The 22,012-nt window shown below is 39.9% G+C and overlaps 4 protein-coding genes and 2 pseudogenes across 4 annotated transcripts in view; all 6 read left to right on the top strand.

Moving 5' to 3' along the window:
• Nucleotides 1–2,192, top strand: part of MKP1 (mitogen-activated protein kinase phosphatase 1) — a 31,858-nt gene extending 29,666 nt beyond the window's left edge. Inside the window, exon 4 of the mRNA XM_089052536.1 lies at nucleotides 2,104–2,192. The gene's annotated coding sequence lies outside the window, so the exon portion shown is untranslated. The remainder of the gene's footprint in view (nucleotides 1–2,103) is intronic.
• Nucleotides 2,193–2,196: 4 nt separating this feature from the next.
• On the top strand, nucleotides 2,197–3,379 carry LOC148917426 (uncharacterized). The gene is made up of 2 exons (XM_089052539.1): nucleotides 2,197–2,980; nucleotides 3,067–3,379. Exons 1-2 carry the CDS (start codon nucleotides 2,348–2,350, stop codon nucleotides 3,370–3,372), a joined length of 939 nt encoding a protein of 312 aa, XP_088908665.1. The 5' UTR covers nucleotides 2,197–2,347; the 3' UTR covers nucleotides 3,373–3,379.
• A 7,922-nt stretch (nucleotides 3,380–11,301) lies between these two features.
• Nucleotides 11,302–11,795, top strand: LOC148917427 (beta-glucosidase 25 pseudogene; annotated as a pseudogene).
• Nucleotides 11,796–12,435: 640 nt separating this feature from the next.
• On the top strand, nucleotides 12,436–13,305 carry LOC103343725 (uncharacterized). The gene is made up of 2 exons (XM_089052438.1): nucleotides 12,436–13,116; nucleotides 13,225–13,305. Exons 1-2 carry the CDS (start codon nucleotides 12,436–12,438, stop codon nucleotides 13,303–13,305), a joined length of 762 nt encoding a protein of 253 aa, XP_088908564.1.
• Nucleotides 13,306–17,037: 3,732 nt separating this feature from the next.
• Nucleotides 17,038–19,470, top strand: LOC103332689 (uncharacterized; annotated as a pseudogene).
• A 193-nt stretch (nucleotides 19,471–19,663) lies between these two features.
• LOC103343727 (uncharacterized) lies at nucleotides 19,664–21,655 on the top strand. The gene is made up of 3 exons (XM_089052538.1): nucleotides 19,664–19,814; nucleotides 20,266–20,938; nucleotides 21,282–21,655. The coding sequence occupies exons 2-3, from the start codon at nucleotides 20,321–20,323 to the stop codon at nucleotides 21,357–21,359; spliced, it is 696 nt and encodes a 231-aa protein (XP_088908664.1). The 5' UTR covers nucleotides 19,664–19,814; nucleotides 20,266–20,320; the 3' UTR covers nucleotides 21,360–21,655.
• Nucleotides 21,656–22,012: the final 357 nt, after the last annotated feature.

Raw genomic sequence — 22,012 nt, forward strand, 5'->3', positions numbered from 1 at the left:
CAATTCCAGTCGGCGGCAAGGGAGATGGGTTTGTGAGAGAGGCTGTGACTTACATGATAACGGATGATTTGGAAGTGAAGCCTATGTCTGCCATTTCAAGTATCGGTCTGCTTAAAAACTTCGATGTTAGGGATGTTCGTTCACTTGAAGAGATTGTGGTTCCTCTCGATAAGGATAAGGTTTGTGTTTATTAATTTTTTCTAACGTGATGAATTACCATTCTATATATTCAAATATTGGACTTGATATACTATAAGAATTTATGATGAAAAGCATTTTTGTTTAATTTCCTTGTTAGGGTTTGAAATTGTTGAAAGGCATCATTGCAATCAAATGCAGTTCTGACGAATGTGTTCCTTTAAGAGCATTTCTGAGGGAGATGTCAAATACCAAACATCAAATTTAAATTTGATGGCTGATGTGGCAATTTGACATCTTGCACAGCTTTACACTCCACCCGATAAGTCAAATTAAATTATTATTTTATTATATTTTAGTGTTGATTCATTTTTAGTTAAAAAGAAAAGAAAAGAAAAAATAATAAAATATTCATTTGACATATTCTTGCTTTTGGGATGTCAAAAATAACATCTCAACCTCCAGCCTTCATTCCACATCAACTTTGACACATCGGTTGAAGCGATATGAGATGTTATTTATAGCTTTTAAATGTCTATGTGACACGTTTAACACATCGGTTGGAGATGCTCTAAGCAGCATTTCAAGTTGACATTTTGAAGCTTCTTTTGGAATGTTTGTTTTTGAATATGGATGATGTATCCTTTGTTTTACAAAATTAATTGGCTGAATGAATTGGATTGGATACGTATTGGACTTCAAACTAATAAAAAGAGATCAGATTATTCTGCTTTCTTCTTCTCTCTTAAAAAAGCAATGATGTCATCACTTGGGAACGGCAATTCTCGAGCAACATCAAATTAATTGATCTTCATAATTGCATATTATACCAACTATTGAGGGTTGAAATTACGACGACCACCACCACACACATGGCTTTTTTTTCACAATATCCATGGCATTCGCCCTCTTTTTGATAAGCCATATTAAAAGAGTACAGCCAAGGGGTTATACTCCATTTTTTTTATAAAAAAAAATTCCTGAAATTAATAGTATAGCCGGGCGGCGATAATCCGTTTTAATTTTTTTTTATTCCCATGAATAGTACAGCCCGGCGGCTATACTGTTCAAATATAAAAATTAGGTCAGATATCTTCTTCCCAGCGTCGCCTTCTCCTCTCTCTCTCTCTCTCTCTCTCTCTCTCTCTCTCCGTCTTTCTTCCTAACAAGAAGCGGATCCTGCGCACTTCAACCGCCCTTCGTCCGCGCCTCAACGGCAAAACGCCCACCCAGACCCTCCTAGGCCGCCTAGAGCCGCCTAGGCGGGTGGCCATACCCCGCCTAGCTCCCTGGCGCCTACCCCTGGATGCCACATCCTGGAAGGGTACCTCTTGGTGTACCGGAACTGACTTAAGTTAGTTCGAAATTGAAAGATAATGAGCTTTTGGTTGGCGTGGAATTAGGATTACACTGTTTTCAGTCATATGGCGGGTCACTAGTGAATCAACCTTCCTAGTCTGATGATCTTGTTCCAACTAACAGGGTGCATGCAACCTTAGGCCATTTCACTTGATTTTGTTCCAACTCCTGCATTTAAACATGTATTTGCTATTATTTTGGGCCAGCTGCAGTAGGTGCTCCTTTGAAAGTCTATTAATGTCTCCATTTATATTAAAAATCCCCAATTATAAGTGAATTTTGATTGGATGGTAGTGTCTGATACTGCTAGCAAATCATCAAAACAGAAACCAAGTAATATAAAAAGAATTGATGTAAATGAATTGAGAAATGCTAACATTGTCTTGGAAAAGTTCCATTTGAAAATTCTTCATAATATTTTCCTTGATGTCATCTTTCCTAAGTAAATTATTAAAAAAAGATGGAGTTTTCAAATAAGGATTTTGAATAGCTGGGTCCATATTAATTCCAATCAGGATTGTTGACCTTTATTTTCCCTGACGAGTCTTTACTTTGCTGTGTTCTTCAAATCCTGACATAATGTGTTTTGGACTTTGCTGTGTACAGGAGGAGGAGAATGATGCTGGTCTCTAACTGCCTTGTTGCTAATCAACTGGTTGTACAGTGCTGTAACACCCTGGTAACTCATAATCAGATTTTTCCAAGGTGACCCCCCCACTTCATGATCCATTCACCATTCCATTTTTGAATTTTTTTTTAATTCAAGACTTCTTTCTAAGCCTATAAATGGGTCTTTTTTAAAACGCTTAAGCATATGCTGCCCTTCTCCTCTGTCCTCAATATTGCCTGAATGGCTACCACCAACAGCGCTACTGTGAGTTTGAAGCTCCTGATTGACACAAAAAGCAACAAAGTTCTGTTTGCTGAAGCAAGCAAGGAAGTGGTGGATTTTCTCTTCACTCTTCTGTCCTTGCATGTTGCAACTGTGACTAGGCTCCTCCTCTCTAATGGTGGCATGGTTGGTTGCTTAGGCAAACTTTACGAGAGCCTCGAAAATCTCAGTGACACATACATGCAACCCAATCTTAACAAAGACTCCCTGCTGAAACCCAAGACAACAATTTCTGGCGCTAACATCCTTCGTTTGCCAGCCAACAATGACTCGAATGCGCCTAAACGGTTCTACCTCTCTGCAAATTGCAACCGCCATATTTCTGATTGTCCTGTAACAACTTGTCCAACGTGCATTTCACGCAAAATATCCACCCAGGTGTTTTATGCTGCTCCTCCACCAGAGCCTACTGGAGTGACGTCTGGCAATATTAAGAGCGGATACGTCAAGAGCGACATTATGTACATGATAATGGATGATTTGGAAATGAAGCCTATGTCTACTGTATCAAGTATCACATTGCTTCAAACGTTGAACTTTAAGACGGTTGATGCTTTTGAAGAGAAGGTGGTTGATCTTGACATTGAAGAGGTTTCATCTCTTTTGTAAAATTTGTTTTGTTTACTCTGTGTCTGTTGATTGATACTACATATTTTGTTTTTGCTTTTGCTTCTTAGGGTTTGAAGTTGGTGAAGGCATCATTGGAGTCAAAAACCGCTCTTACAAATGTTTTCCTTGGTAATAAAGTGCATGAAGGTTTCAACTTTGGTCCTCTAAAGAAATTGAGCTTTTGGAGGTTCATTTTAGTTTGTGGATTGACATTGACTGCATTGGCTTACATTGGATTATTTCAACTTTGGCCCTCTGATCTTATTGGTAACAAATATTATACCACAAGATATGGTAAAAACGACCCAACAAGTCCAAGGAAACCAATCTGCTTTCCCAATGATCCTCTTGCACTGTCGTTGATACAAAAATGAAAAAGGAGAGCCGATCGTGCGGCTGAAGTAAACTTGCTCATCTACACTGCTCCGCAGGGATAAATGTGACTTTATGAAGCACTGATTCTCTAAGGCATTTGCACTGTTTTGTTTTTGGTTTTTCTGTTGATTTTATGACAGGACAAGCCCTGAATTTCAAACCGGGCAGACCCGTCTTGGTGCCGACATCACACCGATGCCGGGCCCACTACTAAAAATCCAAGACATTCTACCAAAATTTTGGCAGAGTCTCCCCTGTAAAATGCTCAAACCCAACAATATTCAACCTGCATAATTTACATAATAGAAATATTCCAACTGCCACCATGCTCTTAAGATACGACAATCCAACATAAAATGGCCTCCGGCCTCAAGTAGCAACCTAACATGGGCGATAACAGAGCATCTACAGAATTTGTTTACAACAAACAGTTGAGTAGAAGGAATTTACACAGACCCTAACAACTGATGAAAAATTTGAAGCTCGCAACATGCTCGAACGCTTCCAAAAGCAACTACTGCCTGGGGGGCGCAAAACAGAAATATGTGAGTGGACAAAAATAAAGTTTGCACTTTAAATCAACATAATAACCCCACCATGTAAAAATAATGCTCTAGCATGCAGTTTCACAATTCAGAAACCAAAACTCAAAACACATTATCCCAAAGTCCAATACATCTCCACATCTCAAATCCACAACTCATTTCCCAAAGATATGCAACTCTCATCAACCCGTAAACACTCATATATAAATATATATATATATAACTAGGACTATAATATAATATATACTTCTCTCCATACTAATGTACCGGGGAAACAATCCAACCGGGGGATTGTTAGTACGCAGGATTTCGAACACTAACCCGCGTCCGGGATGAGTAGTCCAACCGGGGGACGGAACTCCATAGCTCACACGCCGGCACTGCCAACGACACGTGTAGCTCACAAATCTCATAACAAGTCCTACGCGCGAGAGTATCATCACCCCACCGGCACTGCCAACGACGTGTGTGATGATACTCAAGCAATACACATACTCTTCCCATGGCACCTGCCAACGACACGTATGGAAAGTGTCTCATACACCGGCACGCCAACGACATGTGTGAGACCCGAATCTCATGGCCTTCCCACCCCACCGGCACTGCCAACGACGTGTGTGGGAAGCCTAGTAACTAGGGAATGGTACTCACCTAACATACTCATACATCTCACAACCATCCCTCAAACTCGTATCTTTCCACAATCTCACCACAACAACCTCTCATACTCTATACATAGACAATATAAATAGTCAATCCCAAAATCCATATCAACATATTCATCATACTCAAATACATATCCATACTCAAAATATATTGCCAATACGCATGAGAATATTCAAATCCACCAACCCAATAATTATTAAATCAAAATCACCATTTAAAATATATGCACAAGTCTTTTATCAATAAAACCATGCATATGCTTAAAACAAAGTCCACTCACAAATAATCCCAAGCTGCCCGGCCCCAAGAGGGTCCTGCCTGCTGCGAATGGTCGACCGAAGTACCTATTTCGAGATACGAACCCTTGATTAACATAACGCACTTCCAAAACGGAAATTCACAAAAGGAAATATTCAAATCCCCAAGTTCCCGGTGCGCTTACGTCCAGAGGAATATCCTAAGGTCCACGAGTTTGGGAATCGCTTCCCAATACGTAATCGCGATTTCCTAAACTTCAAATTATTAAATCGGAACATCCGGGGCTCCGATTCACGATCCGCAAATTCCTATAGGTTTATAAGAGTACCTAGATCGACATACTTCAGTTTGGAAACGATCCAACGGTTAGAACTTATCGAACCCGGATAACGCACAATATGCGAAATCCGTTTGATAGTCAAACGACATCCAAATTGAGATCCGCAAAATCCTACGCACTCGTGACAACCTAAGGATCTCATCAAGATGAAGAGCAACTTCACCAGCCTTGCCCACGCGCCGCCACACGCGCCGGCAGCGCGTGGGTGTGTAGAGAAATTTCCGGCGACGGAAAATCTCCAAATCACGAGCCACCCTTCCAATCCTAGATACTACTCGACGAATGGAGCATCTTTTTCAACTATGGCCAAGTCCAATTCGGACGGCAAGTGGCCGGAATTTCACATTGAAAACCAGTCAAAACCTAGGTTTCAAAATCAACTTCCAAACTTCAAAATCGATCCAAACCTACCCCAAAATCAGCTAGAGCACGTAAAAAGGAGAAGAAACCTCACCTAGTTCACCGGAATTGGACGGCGGAGACAACAGCGCAACGCCATGAAAATCCGGTTTGAATCGGGATTCAAGGTTTCGGCGGGAAATGGGGTGGGTTGTGATCGACGAGATGAGTCGAACGGACCGGTGTCGGCCTTTTTAACCTGAGAGAATCGAAGAGAGAGAAAGAGAGAGTCGAGGAGAGAGAAAGAGAGAGAGAGAGAGAGAGAGAGAGAGAGTGAGGTAAAAATGAAAATTCTGATTTTTACTAAACCCTTCAAAATAATTACGGTTCTGCCACCGAACGTATTTTGATCGCCAAAACTTCGTTAAATCTCCGATTCAAGCCTACCGTCTGTCTATGGTTTCGTCTCAGTACCACCTACGCAACTAAACCACTCGTGGTCCCAAAATCTTCCCGGATAAGAAATTGACCAAAATTACCCTTAACCCAAGAGTAAATTAATAATTTCTCTTAATTTAATTAAAATATGAAATAATTGGAGTCGGGTGTTACATTTTATGTTTTGGGCCTCCATTTCTTAGTTTCTTTTCGGCATTATCAAATCTCAAACCAGTTGGCAGGAGACCAACTTTTATAATCTGTTTTTTCCATTTGGGCGTCTGTCCTCTTTGCACAAAGAGTTACGAGCAAGCAAATAAGTTGTTGATTTTCTTTGCACTCTTCTGTCTTTGCATATTAGTGGTTAACATTTGCATGAAACCTATGGTTAACTAACACGGACACCTTGCAACTCAAACCCTTGTCATCTCACACAAATTCTTACTTCAATTTCTAAACACATCAAATGTAGTTTTGTTTCTAAAGTGGCAGTTTGCAAGCTTATAAAAGCTTTTTGATGCCTTGAATTACAGCTCCTCCTATTTTTCACACCAGATTAATCCATACTCACGTGTAACGTGTGACAAAATTACATGTTCTAGTGATCTATTATCTCTCTCTCTTTACCTATCAAATTTCTCTCCTCTTACTTGATCTATGAAGTTCATCATCCATTCCAAAGAATAAACTCATCCATGTAATTTATGGATCAGTCTTCTTGACGTCATCAATGGCAATCACCAAAACAAGGTGAAACTCCTAGTCCATGGAAAAAGCCACGAAATTCTGTTTGCTGAAATGAGCATATATAGACTGTTAGTTGGCCTTTTCACCGCCTTTGCCTCCGAACTAGTGAAGTCAAGATACAATACAACTAATATGAAAAGCAAATACAAAACAAAACGAATTGTAACTGTCGGCTTGAAGCTTGAAGCTTCGATTGACTGAAAAAGTTCTTCGCCAAGATGGCAAGGATTTTGTTGATTTTCTTCACCCTTCGTGTCTACCTGCCGGCACTGTGATCGCTCTCTCTAGAAAACGCAAGGTCGGTTGTTTAGGCAAACTCTACAGCAGCTTACAAAACTTAAACGACACATACTTGCAACCCAACCTCAACAAGGATGTCCTTCTAAAACCTAAGAAGCTGCGATGCCAATTGGTGGCGCCATCAACTTCTTCCCGCTGACCGACAATGAATCAAACGGTAAAAAGTTGTACACGTGTCGGTCATGTCAGCCGTCAAGCTACTCCTACTCTAGTGAGGTATGCTATGTGGCTGACGACCCTAAGGCCATTTGTCCAAAGTGCCATAACTTCATTTCCAAACCCACGACTTATGTTGCTCGGCTGATTGCAGCCGGTGGCAAGAGAGGTGGGTTTGTGATAGAAGCTGTGACTTAATTACATGATAACGGATGATATGGAAGTGAAGCCTATGTCTGCCATTTCAAGTATCGCTCTGCTTAAAAACTTCGATGTTAGGGATGTTCGTTCACTTGAAGAGATTGTGGTTCCTCTCGATAATGATAAGGTTTGTGTTTATTAATTTTTTCTAACGTGATGAATTACTATTCTATATATTCAAATATTGGACTTGATATTCTATAAGAATTTATGATGAAGAGCATTTTTGTTTAATTTCCTTGTTCGTTCACTTAAGGCATCGTTGCAGTCAAATGAAGTTATGACAAATGTGTTCCTTTAAGCAACATTTCAAGTTGGCATTTTGAAGCTTCTTTTGGAATGTTTGTTTTTGAATATGGATGATGTATCCTTTGTTTTACAAAATTAATTGGCTGAATTGGTTAAATATAATATATAAAAATAGTATGACCACGCCTTTATACTCTGTTTTTTTTCTTCAAATTAATAGTATAGCCGCGCGGCTATACCTATCAAATATAAAAATTAAGCCAGACATCTTCTTCTTCTTCCCAGCGTCGCCTTCTCCTTCCTCTCTCTGTCTGTCTGCCTGTCTCTCTCTCTCTCTCTCTCTCTCTCCGTCTTTCTTCCTAACAAGCAGCGGATCCTGCGCACTTCAACCGCCCTTCGTCCACGCCTCAACGGTGAAACGCCCGCCCAGACCCTCCTAGAGCCGCCTAGGTCCGCCTAGAGCCGCCTAGACCTTCTTTGAGTGCCTAGAGCCTCCAAGAGCCTCCTAGAGTAGCCTAGACCCTCCTAGGGTCGCCTAGAGCCGCCTAGGCGGGCGCCCAGACGCCGCCTAGCTCCCTGGCGCCTACCCCTGGATGCCACATCCTGGAAGGGTACCTCTTGGTGTATCGGAACTGACTGAAGTTGGTTCGAAATTGAAAGATAATGAGCTTTCGGTTGGCGTGGAATCAACCTTCCTAGTCTGATGATCTTGTACTGAAATACTAACTAATAGGGTGCATGCAACCTTAGGTCATTTCACTTGATTTTGTTCCATCTCCTGCATTTAAACATGTTTTTGCTTATGCATTTTTTATCTTTGAAGTTGCTGAGTCACTTCCTATATGGAACCAGACATTATTTGCTATTATTTGGGGCCAGCTGCAGTAGGTGCCCCTTGAAAAGTCTATTAATGTCTCCATTTATATTAAAAATCCCCAATTAAAAGTGAATTTTGATTGGATGGTAGTGTCTGATACTGCTAGCCAATCATCAAAACCGAAACCAAGTAATATAAAAAGAGTTGAGGTAAATGAATTGAGAAATGCTAGCGTTGTCTTGGAAAAAGTTCCATTTGAAAATGCTTAATATTTTCCTTGATGTCATCTTTCCCAAGTAAATTAAAAAAAAGAAGATAGAGTTTTCAAATAAGGATTTTGAATAGCTGGGTCCATATTAATTCCAATCAGGATTGTTGACCTTTATTTTCCCTGACGAGTCTTTACTTTGCTGTGTTCTTCAAATCCTGACATAATGAGTTTTGGACTTTGCTGTGTACAGGAGGAGGAGGATGCTGTAACACCCTGGTAACTCATAATCAGATTTTTCTTGTATATTCACTAATACAAGGACCAATTCAGGCCAAGCAATTTATATTAAACGTTCCATTCTTAATGCTCTCTCTCTCTCTCTCATGATGTACGCAGGCTTATATTTCAATAGCATTCCCAACTTAAAAAGAATGATAAGTACATAATTTAGATTACAATTTTGAATTTAGGATACTTCTTTTATGAAGCTTATAAAATAGGTCTTTGAAGGCTTTAGCACATATGCTCCTTCTTCTCTGTCCTTAATATCCCTCAATGGCTACCACCAACAGCGCTAGCGTGAGTTTGAAGCTTCTGATTCACACACAAAAAAAAAAGGCCTATTTTAATACAATGTTTATGGCCATTCTACAAAACCCAACCCGTTAGTTATATTAAAAATTAGGTCAGATATCTTCTTCTTACCAGCGTCGCCTTCTCCTTCCTCTCTGTCTCTCTCTGTCTCTGTCTCTCTGTCTCTCTGTCTATCTCTCTCTCTCTCTCTCTCTCTCTCTCTCTCTCTCTCTCTCTCTCTCTCTCTCTCTCTCTCTCTCTCTCCGTCTTTCTTCCTAACAAGCAGCGGATCCTGCGCCCTTCAACCGCCCTTCGTCCATGCCTCAACGGCAAAACTTCCGCCCAGACCCGCCTAGGCCGCCTAGAGCCGCCTAGGGCCTCCTAGAGCCGCCTAGGGCGCTTAGTGGAAATAAATACATATTTATTCACTCATTTGTAGATTATATTCCCTATGTATAGGTAATGACAGATTTGTATACGTAGAGTTGCTTTGTGGTCGACTGATGATGCAGAGTCCAAGGTGACCCTCCACCTTCTTGATCCGTTCACCATTGCCATTTTTGAATAATTTTGAATTTAGGATTCTTTTTTGTGTGAAGGTCTGTCCTTAGTATCCCCTCAATGGCTACCACCAACAGCGCTAGCGTGAGTTTGAAGCTTCTGATTGACACAAAAAGCTACAAAATTCTGTTTGCTGAAGCAAGCAAGGAAGTTGTTGATTTCCGTTTCAGTTTTCTGTCTTTGCATGTTGCAACTGTTACTAGGCTCCTCTCAACTGATGGTATGGTTGGTTGCTTAGGCAACCTTTACCAGAGTGCCAAAAGTCTTAGTGTCAACCCATACTTGCCACTCAATCTTAAGGACACCCTGCTCAAACCCAAAACAACAATTTCTGCGGCCAATATCTTTCAATTGCCATTGCCGACCAACAATGACTAGAATCTTTCTAAATTGTTCTACATTCGTGTGAGGTGCAGTAACCGTATATCTGAGAGCTACGGAATCCCTTGTCCACAGTGCAGATCATGTAACATTTTCACCCTGGTGTTTATGTTTCTCCATCTGCTCCTACTGGAGCAACCTCCATAAGGGCAGACTATGTCAAGGGTGGTGTTATTTACATGATAATGGATAATTTGGAAGTGAAACCCATGACCACCGAATCAAGTGTTGCAGTACTTCAAAAGTTAAGGAGGTTTCATGTCTTATGTATGTCTCTAACTCTCATCAGTGGCTTGTTGATCTATTTATATAGCTAAATGTCTTACGTGTATATTTCTCTCTCTTGTAGGGTTTGAAGTTGGTGAAGGCATCATTGGGGTCAAATACCGCTCTTACCAATGTCTTCCTTGGAAAGAAACAGCACAAACTTTTCAACTTTGGTCCTCTAGTGATATTGAGCTTTTGGGGTTTCATTTTGGTTTGTGGATTGGGATTTCTATTCTATTACTCTGGATCATGTAAACTTTAGTCCATTGATTCTATTAGTTTCATTCATTATATCTCAAGAAAACTCATCCGCCAAAGCAACAATCATTCAACTTTATCGTTGATCCAGAACAAATAAGGAGGCCAATTTTGTACTGAGGGAGGTTGAAGAAATCAAGCTCATCTATATATACTGATTCAAAACATCTGAAGAAACTGATGAATTGTCAAAGCCTATCCTCCTGATTGACACAAAGGGCCATCTGAGTGCAGCCGTTTCTCTACGATTGCATTTTAACTTTAATTTCACATCATATCAAATGCAGCTACTGCTTATATTTTAGAATTGAACTCAAACAATTTGGCCTGGTTTGTGTAAATTTATATTAAATAAGTATGGCCGCGCGACTATACTTCCTTTGTAATTTTTTCCTAAATTAATAGTGTAGCCGACCGGCTATACGCCGTTTTTTAAAATTTTTATTCCAATTAATAGTACAGCCGCGAGGCTATACCTTTTAAATATAATATATTAAACCTCGGCTATACTCCGTGTTTCATTTTTTAAATTTTTTTCCTAAATTAATAGTATAGCCGGGCGGCTATGTGTCTTAAATATATCATATTCAAACAGTATAGCCGAGCGGCTATACTGGTTTCATGGATCACTGCAACAGCCTTATTGATGAATTAATCGATAACGGGATCACAGCCTATGTGACCTTATTGCACTTTGACCTACCACAAGGTTTGGAAGACAAGTACTTTGGCCCTTTGAACCGTTCTTTTGTGGATGATTTCAAGGCTTACACTGAAATCTGTTTAAGAACATTCGGAGATAGGGTCAAAAATTGGATCACAATCAACGAGCAGTTGAATATTGCCAAATTTGGATATGACTTTGGAATTGCTGCGCCGGGAAGGTGTTCTATTTCAGCAGGGCTTCTTTGCATAGCGCCGGCAATTCAGCCACTGAACCTTACATTGTGAGCCATAACCTTCTCCTAGCCCATGCCACTGTTGTTGAGCTTTACAGAGAGAAGTTTCAAGAGAAACAAGGTGGACAAAGTGGAATTAGTCTTATAGGACGGTATGTTGAGCCTTACTCAGAATCCGCAGAAGACAGATCTTCTGCTACCGCAACGATCCTTTAGCTTCAACACTGAACGAAAACGAAAACGAAAACGGAGATCCTATTGGTCCTTAGGCTGAAGGAAACTCGATCCTCTACATTATTTATCCACAAGGTGTGAAGAAACTGTTGGAGTTCATGAATAAAAATTATCGGAATCCGATAATCTACATTACTGAAAATGGAATTACTGAGCCAAAGGATAATGAACTTGGACTTGATGCTGGATAAACAGGGCAATGAAGAATGGAGTGAACTTGAAAGGATATTTCCACTGGGCTCTGTTTGATGACTATGAATGGGGTGATGGCTATACCTTAAGATTCGGGCTTTACTACATCGATTACAAAAACAATCTCACGCGCATTCCCAAAGAGTCTGCTAAGTGGCTCCCTAAATTCCTTAAAGGGTGAGAGAAGAGAATAGAGATCAAGTTCAAGATGCATGTTGATAAGACCAAGTTCCAATGTTGAGTTTCATTGGCACAATGCCCTGTACTATGATACACCATATTGAGTTTTATTGCAATAAAGGCAACGTACGTTTGAGTGCTTCAATTAACATCTATAATTAGGAAATACAAAAATAACATTGGCATACAATTATTATATAAGGAATATATAGCCGCATAGTTCCCCTGTCTTCCTCATCACTAGTTCTATATGGCAGCAACCTCCAACGTTTGTGTGAGCTTGAAGCTCCTAATAGACACTAAGAGCCACAAAATTTTGTTTGCTGAAGTGAGCAAAGAAGTTGTTGATTTTTTCTTCTCTTTGCTGTCTTTGCATGTTGGAACTGTCATTAGGCTCCTCTCTGGGGATGGCATGGTTGGTTGCTTAGGCAAGCTCTACGCAAGCCTTGAAAATCTTAGCTACACATACTTGCAACCTAATCTCAACAAGAACACCCTGCTCAGGCCCAAGTCAGCTGTTGCTGGAGCTAATATCTTCCATTTGTTGACCAACAATAAATCTGATTCAGAAGCTAAGAAATTTTACTACTGTGATTGCAATCACCCATCATCCTCTTCCCATTCGTACCATGTGACTGAAAACAGCAGCACGCGGTATGTGTCGGATGACGTTGGAGCCCTTTGTCCAAAATGCGGAAGAACAATGTCCAAGCAGATGACTTACGTTGCTCCACCAACAGCAACGTCTACACGAGATACAATTTTGTCAAGCGAGGGAGGGTATGTGAAAGGTGTTGTTACATATATGATCATGGATGATTTGGAAGTGCAGCCTATGTCTACCATTTCAAGCATTGCCATGCTTAACAAGTTCAATGTGAAGGATGTTGGAGCCCTTGAAGAGAGGGTGGTTCAGCTTGGCCTGCAGGAGGTTTGATCATTTGAATATGCTTCTCTCATTTCATCTTATAATTTGCTCAAAGAAAGCACCAATGCTAAAATGCATAATTCTAACTTGTTTTTGTGCTTTCTTCATTAGGGTTTGAAATTGCTCAAGGCATCTTTAGAGTCAAAAACAGTCCTCACTGATGTGTTCCTTGGGACGAAGTCAGCGGCATGAACATTTTGGAGCCACTCTGAACTTTTTGTTATTCTGAAGCGAGATGTGTTTTGTTATGCAATAATGCATTTAATGTCTTCATATCTACATGTTGAGGGTTTTTCTTCTGTCTTCATCTATTGTTCCTTTTTATTTAACAATAATCCAGTGAAGCTCGATGGTTGTTTGTTTGATGGTCAAAATAAACTATGGAAGCTCAAAAACAAAAACAAAAAAGCACTTTTATGCGTGTGTATGAAGCTTTTTATGGATCCTATTATTTTTCTTAGAGCGTGAATATGACATTTTTTTATTAATATGCATGAAGTTTTTTATGCGTCTCAAAGGCAGAACTACAGAGGGGCTCAGCTAGGATCTGGCCCAGGGCTGATTTTCCAACTTAATCTTAAAGGTATATAAAAAAAATACCCTACAATTAAATATTAGCCCACCGTTTAACACACTTTGGAATGTTTGTTTTTGAATATGGATGATGTATCCTTTCTTTTACAAAATTAATTGACTGAATGAATTGGATTGGGTACGTATTGGACTTCAAACTAATACAAAGAGATCAGATTCTTCTGCTTTCTTCTTCTCTCTTAGAAAAGCAATGATGTCTTTTCACTTAAAAAAGCAATGTCATCACTTGGGAATGGTAATGCTCGAGCAACATCTCAAATTAATTGATCTTCATAATTGCATATCTAAACCCATATTAAAAGAGTACAGCCGAACGGTTATACTCCATTTTTAATTATTTTTCCTGAAATTAATAGTATAGCCGGTCGGCTATACTAGTTAAATATAATATATAAAAATAGTATGGCCACGACTTTATACTTCGTGTTTTTTTTGTTTTTTTTTCAAATTAATAGTATAGCCGCGCGGCTATACTTTTAGGTCAGATATCTTCTTCTTCCCGGCGTCGCCTTCTCCTTCCTCTCTTTGTCTCGATCATTCTCTCTCTCTCTCTCCGTCTTTCTTCCTAACAAGCAGCGGATCCTGCACATTTCAACCGCCCTTCGTCCACGCCTCAACGGCAAAAAGCCAGCCCAGGCCCTCCTAGAGCCGCCTAGACCCGCCTAGACCTTCCTAGAGCCCCTAGAGCCGCCTAGAGCCACCTAGACCCTCCTAGGGCCGCCTAGGGGGGCGCCCAGACGCCGCCTAGCTCCCTGGCGCCTACCCCTGGATACCACATCCTGGAAGGGTACCTCTTGGTGTATCGGAACTGACTTAAGTTGGTTCGAAATTGAAAGATAATGAGCTTTTGGTTGGCGTGGAATTAAGATTACACTATTTTCAGAGTCATGAGGCAGGTCACTAGTGAATCAACCTTCCTAGTCTGATGATCTTGTACTGAAATACTAACTAATAGGGTGCATGCAACCTTAGGCCATTTCACTTGATTTTGTTCCATCTCCTGCATTTAAACATGTTTTTGCTTGCTGAAGTACTGTTTGCTGAAGCAAGCAAGGAAGTTGTGGATTTTCTCTTCACTCTTCTGTCCTTGCGTGTTGCAACTGTGACTAGGCTCCTTCTCTCTAATGGTGGCATGGTTGGTTGCTTAGACAAACTTTACGAGAGCCTCGAAAATCTCAGTGACACATACATGCAACACAATCTTAACAAAGACTCCCTGCTGAAACCCAAGACAACAATTTCTGGCGCTAACATCCTTCATTTGCCAGCCAACAATGACTCGAATGCGCCTAAATGGTTCTACCTCTGTGCAAATTGCAACCGCCATATTTCTGATAGTCCTGTAACAACTTGTCCAACGTGCATTTCACTCAAAATATCCAACAAGTCCAAGGAAACCAATCTGCTTTCCCAATGATCCTTTTGCACTGTCGTTGATACAAAAATGAACAAGGAGAACCGATTGTGCTGCTGAAGTAAACTTGCTCATCTACACTGCTCCGCAGGGATAAATGTGGACTTTATGAAGCACTGATTCTCTAAGGCTTTTGCACTGTTTTGTTCTTGGTTTTTTTGTTGATTTTATGTTTTGGGCCTCCATTTCTTAGTTTCTTTTTGGCATGATCAAATCTCAAACCAGTTGGCAGGAGACCTACTTTTATAACAGTTCTCTGTTTTTTTTTTCCATTTGGTCAGTTCTCTGTCCTCTTTGCACAAAGAATTACAAGCAAGCAAATAAGTTGTCGATTTTCTTTTCACTCTTCTGTCTTTGCATATTGGTGGTTAACATTTGCATGAAACCTATGGTTAACTAACACGGACACCTTGCAACTCAAACCCTTGTCATGTCACACAAATTCTTACTTCAATTTCTAAACACATCAAATGTAGTTTTGTTTCTAAAGTGGCAGTTTGCAAGCTTATAAAAGCTTTTTGATGCCTTGCATTACAGATCCTCCTATTTTTCACACCAGATTAATCCATACTCACGTGTACGTGTGACAAAATTACATGTTCTAGTGATCTATTATCTTCTCTCTCTTTACCTATCAAATTTCTCTCCTCTTACTTGATCTATGAAGTTCATTATCCATTCCAAAGAATAAACTCATCCATGTAATTATGGATCAGTCTTCTTGACGTCATCAATGGCAATCACCAAAAACAAGGTGAAACTCCTAGTCCATGTAAAAAAGCCACGAAATTCTGTTTGCTGAAAGGAGCATAGACCTGTTAGTTGGCTTTTTCACTGTCTTTTGCCTCTGAACTAGTGAAGTCTGAAGATACAATACAACTAATATGAAAAAGCAAATACAAAACAAAACGAATTGTAAATCTGGCTGTTGGTTTAGTTAATGAATGCCAACTAGTGGAAATAAATACATATTTATTCACTCATCCGTAGATTATATTACCTATGTATAGGTAATGACAGATTTGTAATGTAGAGTTGCTTCGTGGTCGACTGATGATGCAGAGTCTCCAAGGTGACCCTCCACCTTCTTGATCCATTCACCATTGCCATTTTTGAATAATTTTGAATTTACGATACTTTTTTTATGAAGCTTATATCCCCAATGGCTACCAACAGCGCTAGCGTGAGTTTGAAGCTTCTGATTGACACAAAAAAAAGTTCTCTTCGCCGAGGATGGCAAGGATTTTGTTGATTTACACAGAAAAAATAGGCCCATTTTAATACAATGTTTAAGGGCATTTTACAAAGGGTCATGCTAGGGAGACCAACTTTAGATACCAACTTGTATACCAATTCTCTAATAAAAGTGGAGCCCACCAATACAATGGGTTCCACGCTCTATTAGAGAGTTGGTACACAAGTTGGTATCTAAAGTTGGTCTCCCTAGCATTTTCCTTTTACAAAACCTACAATGGTAAGATATCTTCTTCTTCCCAGCGTCACCTTCTCCTTCCTCTATGTCTCTATCTCTCTCTCTCTCCGTCTTTCTTCCTAACAAGCAGCAGATCCTGCACGCTTCAACCACCCTTCGTCCATGCCTCAACGGCAAAACGCCCGCCCAGACCCGCTTAGAGCCACCTAGGGCCTCCTAAAGCCACCTAGGGCCGCCTAAAGCCGCCTAGGCGGGCGCCCATGCGCCGCCTAACTCCAACATAGAATTGAAAATAATCTGAGGCATTTGTACTGGATGAACAGGGCAATGAAGAATGGAGTGAACTTGACAGGATATTTCCACTGGGCTCTGTTTGATGACTATGAATGGGGTGATGGCTATACCTTAAGATTCAGGCTTTACTACATCGATTACAAAAACAAACTCATGCGCATTCCCGGAGAGTCTGCTAAGTGCTTCCCTAAATTCCTCAAAGGGTGAGAGAAGAAAATAGAGATCAAGCTCTAGATGCATGTTGATGAAGACCAAGTTCCAATGTTGAGTGTCATTGGCACAATGCCCTGTACTATGATGCACAATGTTGAGTTTCACTGCAATAAAGGCAAAGTTTGAGTGCTTCAATTATGAATCTATAATTAGGCAATACAAAAATAATATTGGCATACAATTATTATATAAGGAATATATAGCCGTATAGTTCCTTTGTCATCCTCATCACTAGTTCAATATGGCAGCAACCTCCGACGTTTGTGTGAGCTTGAAGCTCCTAATAGACACAAAGAGCCACAAAATTTTGTTTGCTGAAGTGAGCAAAGAAGTTGCTGATTTTTTCTTCTCTTTGCTTGCTGTCGTTGCATGTTGGCACCGTCATTAGGCTCCTCTCTAAGCATGGCATGGTTGGTTGCTTAGGCAAGCTCTACGAGAGACTTGAAAATCTTAACTACACATACTTGCAACCTAATCTCAAAAAGAACACCCTGCTCAGACCCAAGTCAGCTGTTGCTGGAGCTAACATTTTCCATTTGTTGACCAACAATAAATCAGAAGCTAAGAACTTTTACTACTGTGGTTGCAATGGCAGGCGTTATTACTAATATGATGAGGGCGAAGAGTGCAACACACGTTATGTGTCAGATGACCCAAGAGCCTTTTGTCCAAAGTGCGGGAACAGAATGTCCAAGCAGATGACTTATGTTGGTCCACCAGCAGAAACGTCTGCAGGAGATACAATTTTGTCCAGCGAGGGAGGGTATGTGAAAGTGTTACATATATATATATATATATATATATGTGTGTGTGTGTGTGTGTGATTATGGATGATTTGGAAGTGCAGCCTATGTCTACCATTTCAAGCATTGCCATGCTTAACAAGTTCAATGTGAAGGATGTTGGAGTCCTTGAAGAGAGGGTGGTTCAGCTTGGCTCGCAAGAGGTTTGATCATTTGAATATGCTTCTCTCATTTCATCTTATAATTGCTCAAAGAAAGCACCAATGCTAAAATGTTTCTAACTTTTTTTTGTGTTTCTTCATTAGGGTTTGAAATTGCTCATGGCATCTTTAGAGTCAAAAACAGTCCTCACACTGATGTGTTCCTTGGGATGAAGTTGGCGGCATGAACATTTTGGAGCCACTCTGAACTTTTTGTTATTCTGAAGCGAGATGTGTTTTGTTATGCAATAATTATTATTTTGGAGTTTATTTGGTGCGTATATGCATAATGAATTTAATGACTTCATATCTACATGTTGAAGGTTTTTCTTCTGTCTTCTTCTATTGTACCTTTTTATTTGACAATAGTCCAGTGAAGCTCGATGGTTTTTTGTTTGATGGTCAAAATAAATTATGGAAGAAGTCCAAAATGGAAGCTCACAACCAAAAAAAAAAAAAAAAGAGTGTTGCAGAAAAAATCTTAAACCAACACAAGGAGTTCGAAAAGGCAAAGCCTAGTTTCAAAGAAATGAATGACAAATATTAATCGTTTTTCCATGGTTTTCATCATCAACGTCAACCATTAATTTGAAAAAATAAATACCAGTAGTAGTTTAATTTGCTAACCCTCCGCCTTCCTGGTCAATGTGAATCATGATCATCCTTCAGTTCCGATCAATGGGGGTTTAATCTCCATTGATCATGTGATTCTTCAGCTTCGATATGAATGAATTTGAAAAGCTATAAATTGTTAGGTCTTTCTAAGGCTTAGAAATATGCATATGCCTATTTGTCTTCAATATTTGCATCAATGGCACACTCCAAGAGCACTAGCGTGACACTGAAGCTTCTTGTCCGCACAAAGGGTCGCAAGGTTCTGTTTGCTAAAGCGACCAAGGAGGTTGTGGATTTTCTTTTCAACCTTCTGTCTTTGCCTGTCGGCACCGTGGTTAGGCTCCTCTCCAAGAACTGCTTGTTTACAATGCACACGTTATTATTCTATCTCCACTCCAGTAAATTTATGTTTCTCTGACGCAAGCACCTTGTAGCACTGTTGAAAGTGAAACGTCCAGCAAGGGAGGGTATGCGAAACCAAAGGCAGCAGTTGCTGGTTCCAATATCCTTCTTTCTCTGACCAACGACGTTGACTCGAATGCAAAACAGTTCTACATTTGTACAAACTGCGTTCGCTGTATTTCCGATGTGTCTGGAACCGTTTGCCCAAGTTGCAGGTATGCCATGTCCACTCAGGTGATTTATGTTTGCCCACAAGCTTCTTCTACTGTGGCGGCAACATCCGGCGAGGGAGGGTATGTCAAGGGCGTAGTGACATACATGATCATGGATACCTTGGAGGTGAAGCCAATGTCCGCCATTTAAAGTATTGTCATGCTGAACCAGTTCAATGTGAAGGAGGTTGGTGCTCTTGAGGAGAAGGTGGTTGATCTTGGCATGGATGAGGTCTGAAATATTCCTTCTACATTTCCCATTTTTCTATATACATTATACATAATTTTGTCTTGTCAATTTTACTCTACCATATAATCGGGCAACTTAGGTTCTTTCTTTTGAATTGTCTTACCGAGAAAAACATATCAAGTGGGCCCCGAGTTGGGCCCATTGAATCCGTTATTTTGCTTTTTCAGTCAAGCTCAAGCCCAACATTGAGGTCCAGAAAAGGACGCAAGGGCAGTAAATAAAAACAGAGCACCGACTTACAGAGCACATATATTTTCATCTTCTCCACTCCAGAGAACCCTACTCTACGTCTACCGTCTACGCCTAAAAAGCTGCACTTGGGTCTCCTCTTGGTAACTCTTACAAAACTCTCTCTCCATCTCTGAATTTTCTCATGTTTTTGTTTGTTTGGAAAAAATATGTAATGTGTGGACCAAACTTTTTTTTTGAAATTAGGCTCTGTAGTGAAAAAATATATATTACACTGATTTCTTCAACTGAATTTGTATATGTAGGCAGGCTCTGAAATGAGGTTTTGTTTTCTTCTTATTTTTTATTTATTTTTGTGTTGAAGGTCCATGCAAAGTATTCAGAAGATTATATTTTGAGTTAAATTTTCCAGTTTCTAAATAGAAAAAGTGGGAATATATATTTATGATTATTCGTTTTTGATACTTTTTTCTTTAGTTTTATTATATATAAAAATAATATGATTGCTGTTTTCCCTGCTAAAGCCTTAAAGGTGCCTCCTTTAATCTACTTATAGCAATGGCTCTGCTTATTTACTCACTTATTTTATTACAGTTCCCTAATTTCTCTATAAGGCCTGTTGGTCCCAATTCCCCTTGTAACTGCATCAATGGCAACCAACACTGTAAGCTTGAAGCTCTTGATTGACACAAAGGGCCACAAGGTTCTGTTTGCTGAAGCAGGCAAGGACTTTGTGGATTTCCTTTTCACGCTGCTGGCTTTGCCTGTTGGAACTGTGATTAGGCTCCTCTCTAAGGATAACATGGTGGGCAGCTTAGGCAAGCTTTATGATAGTCTTGAAATTCTTAATGACACATATATGTTACCCAATCTCAACAAGGACACATTGCTGAAACCCAAGGCACCAATTGGTGGAGCTAATGTTCCTCATCTGTTGACCAATGATGAATCTTTGGCTAAAAAGGTGTACATGTGTGGGAGCTACCACCGCTTTATAGCTGACGATCCTAGAGCCATTTGCCCAGAGTGCAAATATACTCTCTCTACCGAGGTGCCTTATGTTGCAGCACAGGCTATCACCGAAGGATCATCTGCTGGTGGTGGTGGTGGTGGAGGGTATGTGAAAGATGTTGTTACATACATGATAGTGGATAATTTGGAAGTGAAGCCTATGTCTACCATATCGTGTATAGCTATGTTGAACAGGTTCAATGTTAAGGAGGTTGGTACCCTTGAAGAGAGGATGGTTCTTCTGGGCATGGATGAGGTGTGCATTCCTAAACTTCTCTCAACATTTTGAACTGTGAATATATGTGTGCATCTTGAATATGCAAAATATATATGCACATCAATTACAAACCCCACTTTTTATTCTTTTCCTAATTGATTCAAGTTGGGAAGGATAGGATAGATACACTTTTTATGCTTTGATTTCTACTCTACACACTCGATCAATAGACGATACAACCATCATACATTATCATGTAGGCTTTTAATCAAAGCTAATTTGTCACAGTTCATCTGCTATTATATTCTTTTGTTTTTTGGTTTTGGTTGGAGGAATTGTTATTTTGTTCAAAATGATCATTTTCTTTTCATTAATTTTTTAGGGTCTGAAATTGCTCAAGGCATCATTGGAGTCTAACGCAGTTCTTACCAGTGTCTTCCTTGGGAAGAAAGAGGAGTAAACATGTCAACTTTAAGCCTGATCAATTCTGGAAATGGAATTTTGGAGCTAGTTTGACTGTTGTGTGTCTGACTTCGGACTAGGGATTCATAAAGAGTGTCTTACACTGTTATTTTGGAGGTTTTTTGTGGTAATCAGTCAGTTGTAAATTGATGAAATCGACTTCACCTTCAGAGGATAGTTTCTTCTGTTAAGGTAGCTGAACTGACTTGCTAGAACTTTTGAGCTTGTGTGACTCCAAGATGTTTTTGAGACTCATGTATTACTCTCTTGCTGTTGAATGAATCGTTTTCTTCATTTTTGCTGTACTATTAATTGGACTAAAAGTTTAAAAAAAGACAGCGTATAGCGGGGCGGCTGTACTCTTTAAATAAAATATATTTCAAGATTATAGCCGTGCGGCTATACCTTGTTGTTTAATTTTTTTCCGAAATTAATAGTATAGCCGCACGGCTATACTATTTTTCTTTATTCCAATGAATAGGCCGCGCCGCTATTGGTTTTCTTTATTTTTTTATAAAATTAATAGTCTCGCCGCGCGGCTATACTAGGTGTTTTGAAATTGTTTTTGAAATTAATCATATAGCCGTACGGCTATACGCTGATTTAAATTTTTTGGGAGTAAATAGTATAGCCGACCGGCGATACTATTTA

The sequence above is a fragment of the Prunus mume genome, linkage group LG5 (assembly GCF_029339155.1).
Source record: "Prunus mume cultivar Tortuosa linkage group LG5, ASM2933915v1, whole genome shotgun sequence".
NCBI lineage: Eukaryota > Viridiplantae > Streptophyta > Magnoliopsida > Rosales > Rosaceae > Prunus > Prunus mume.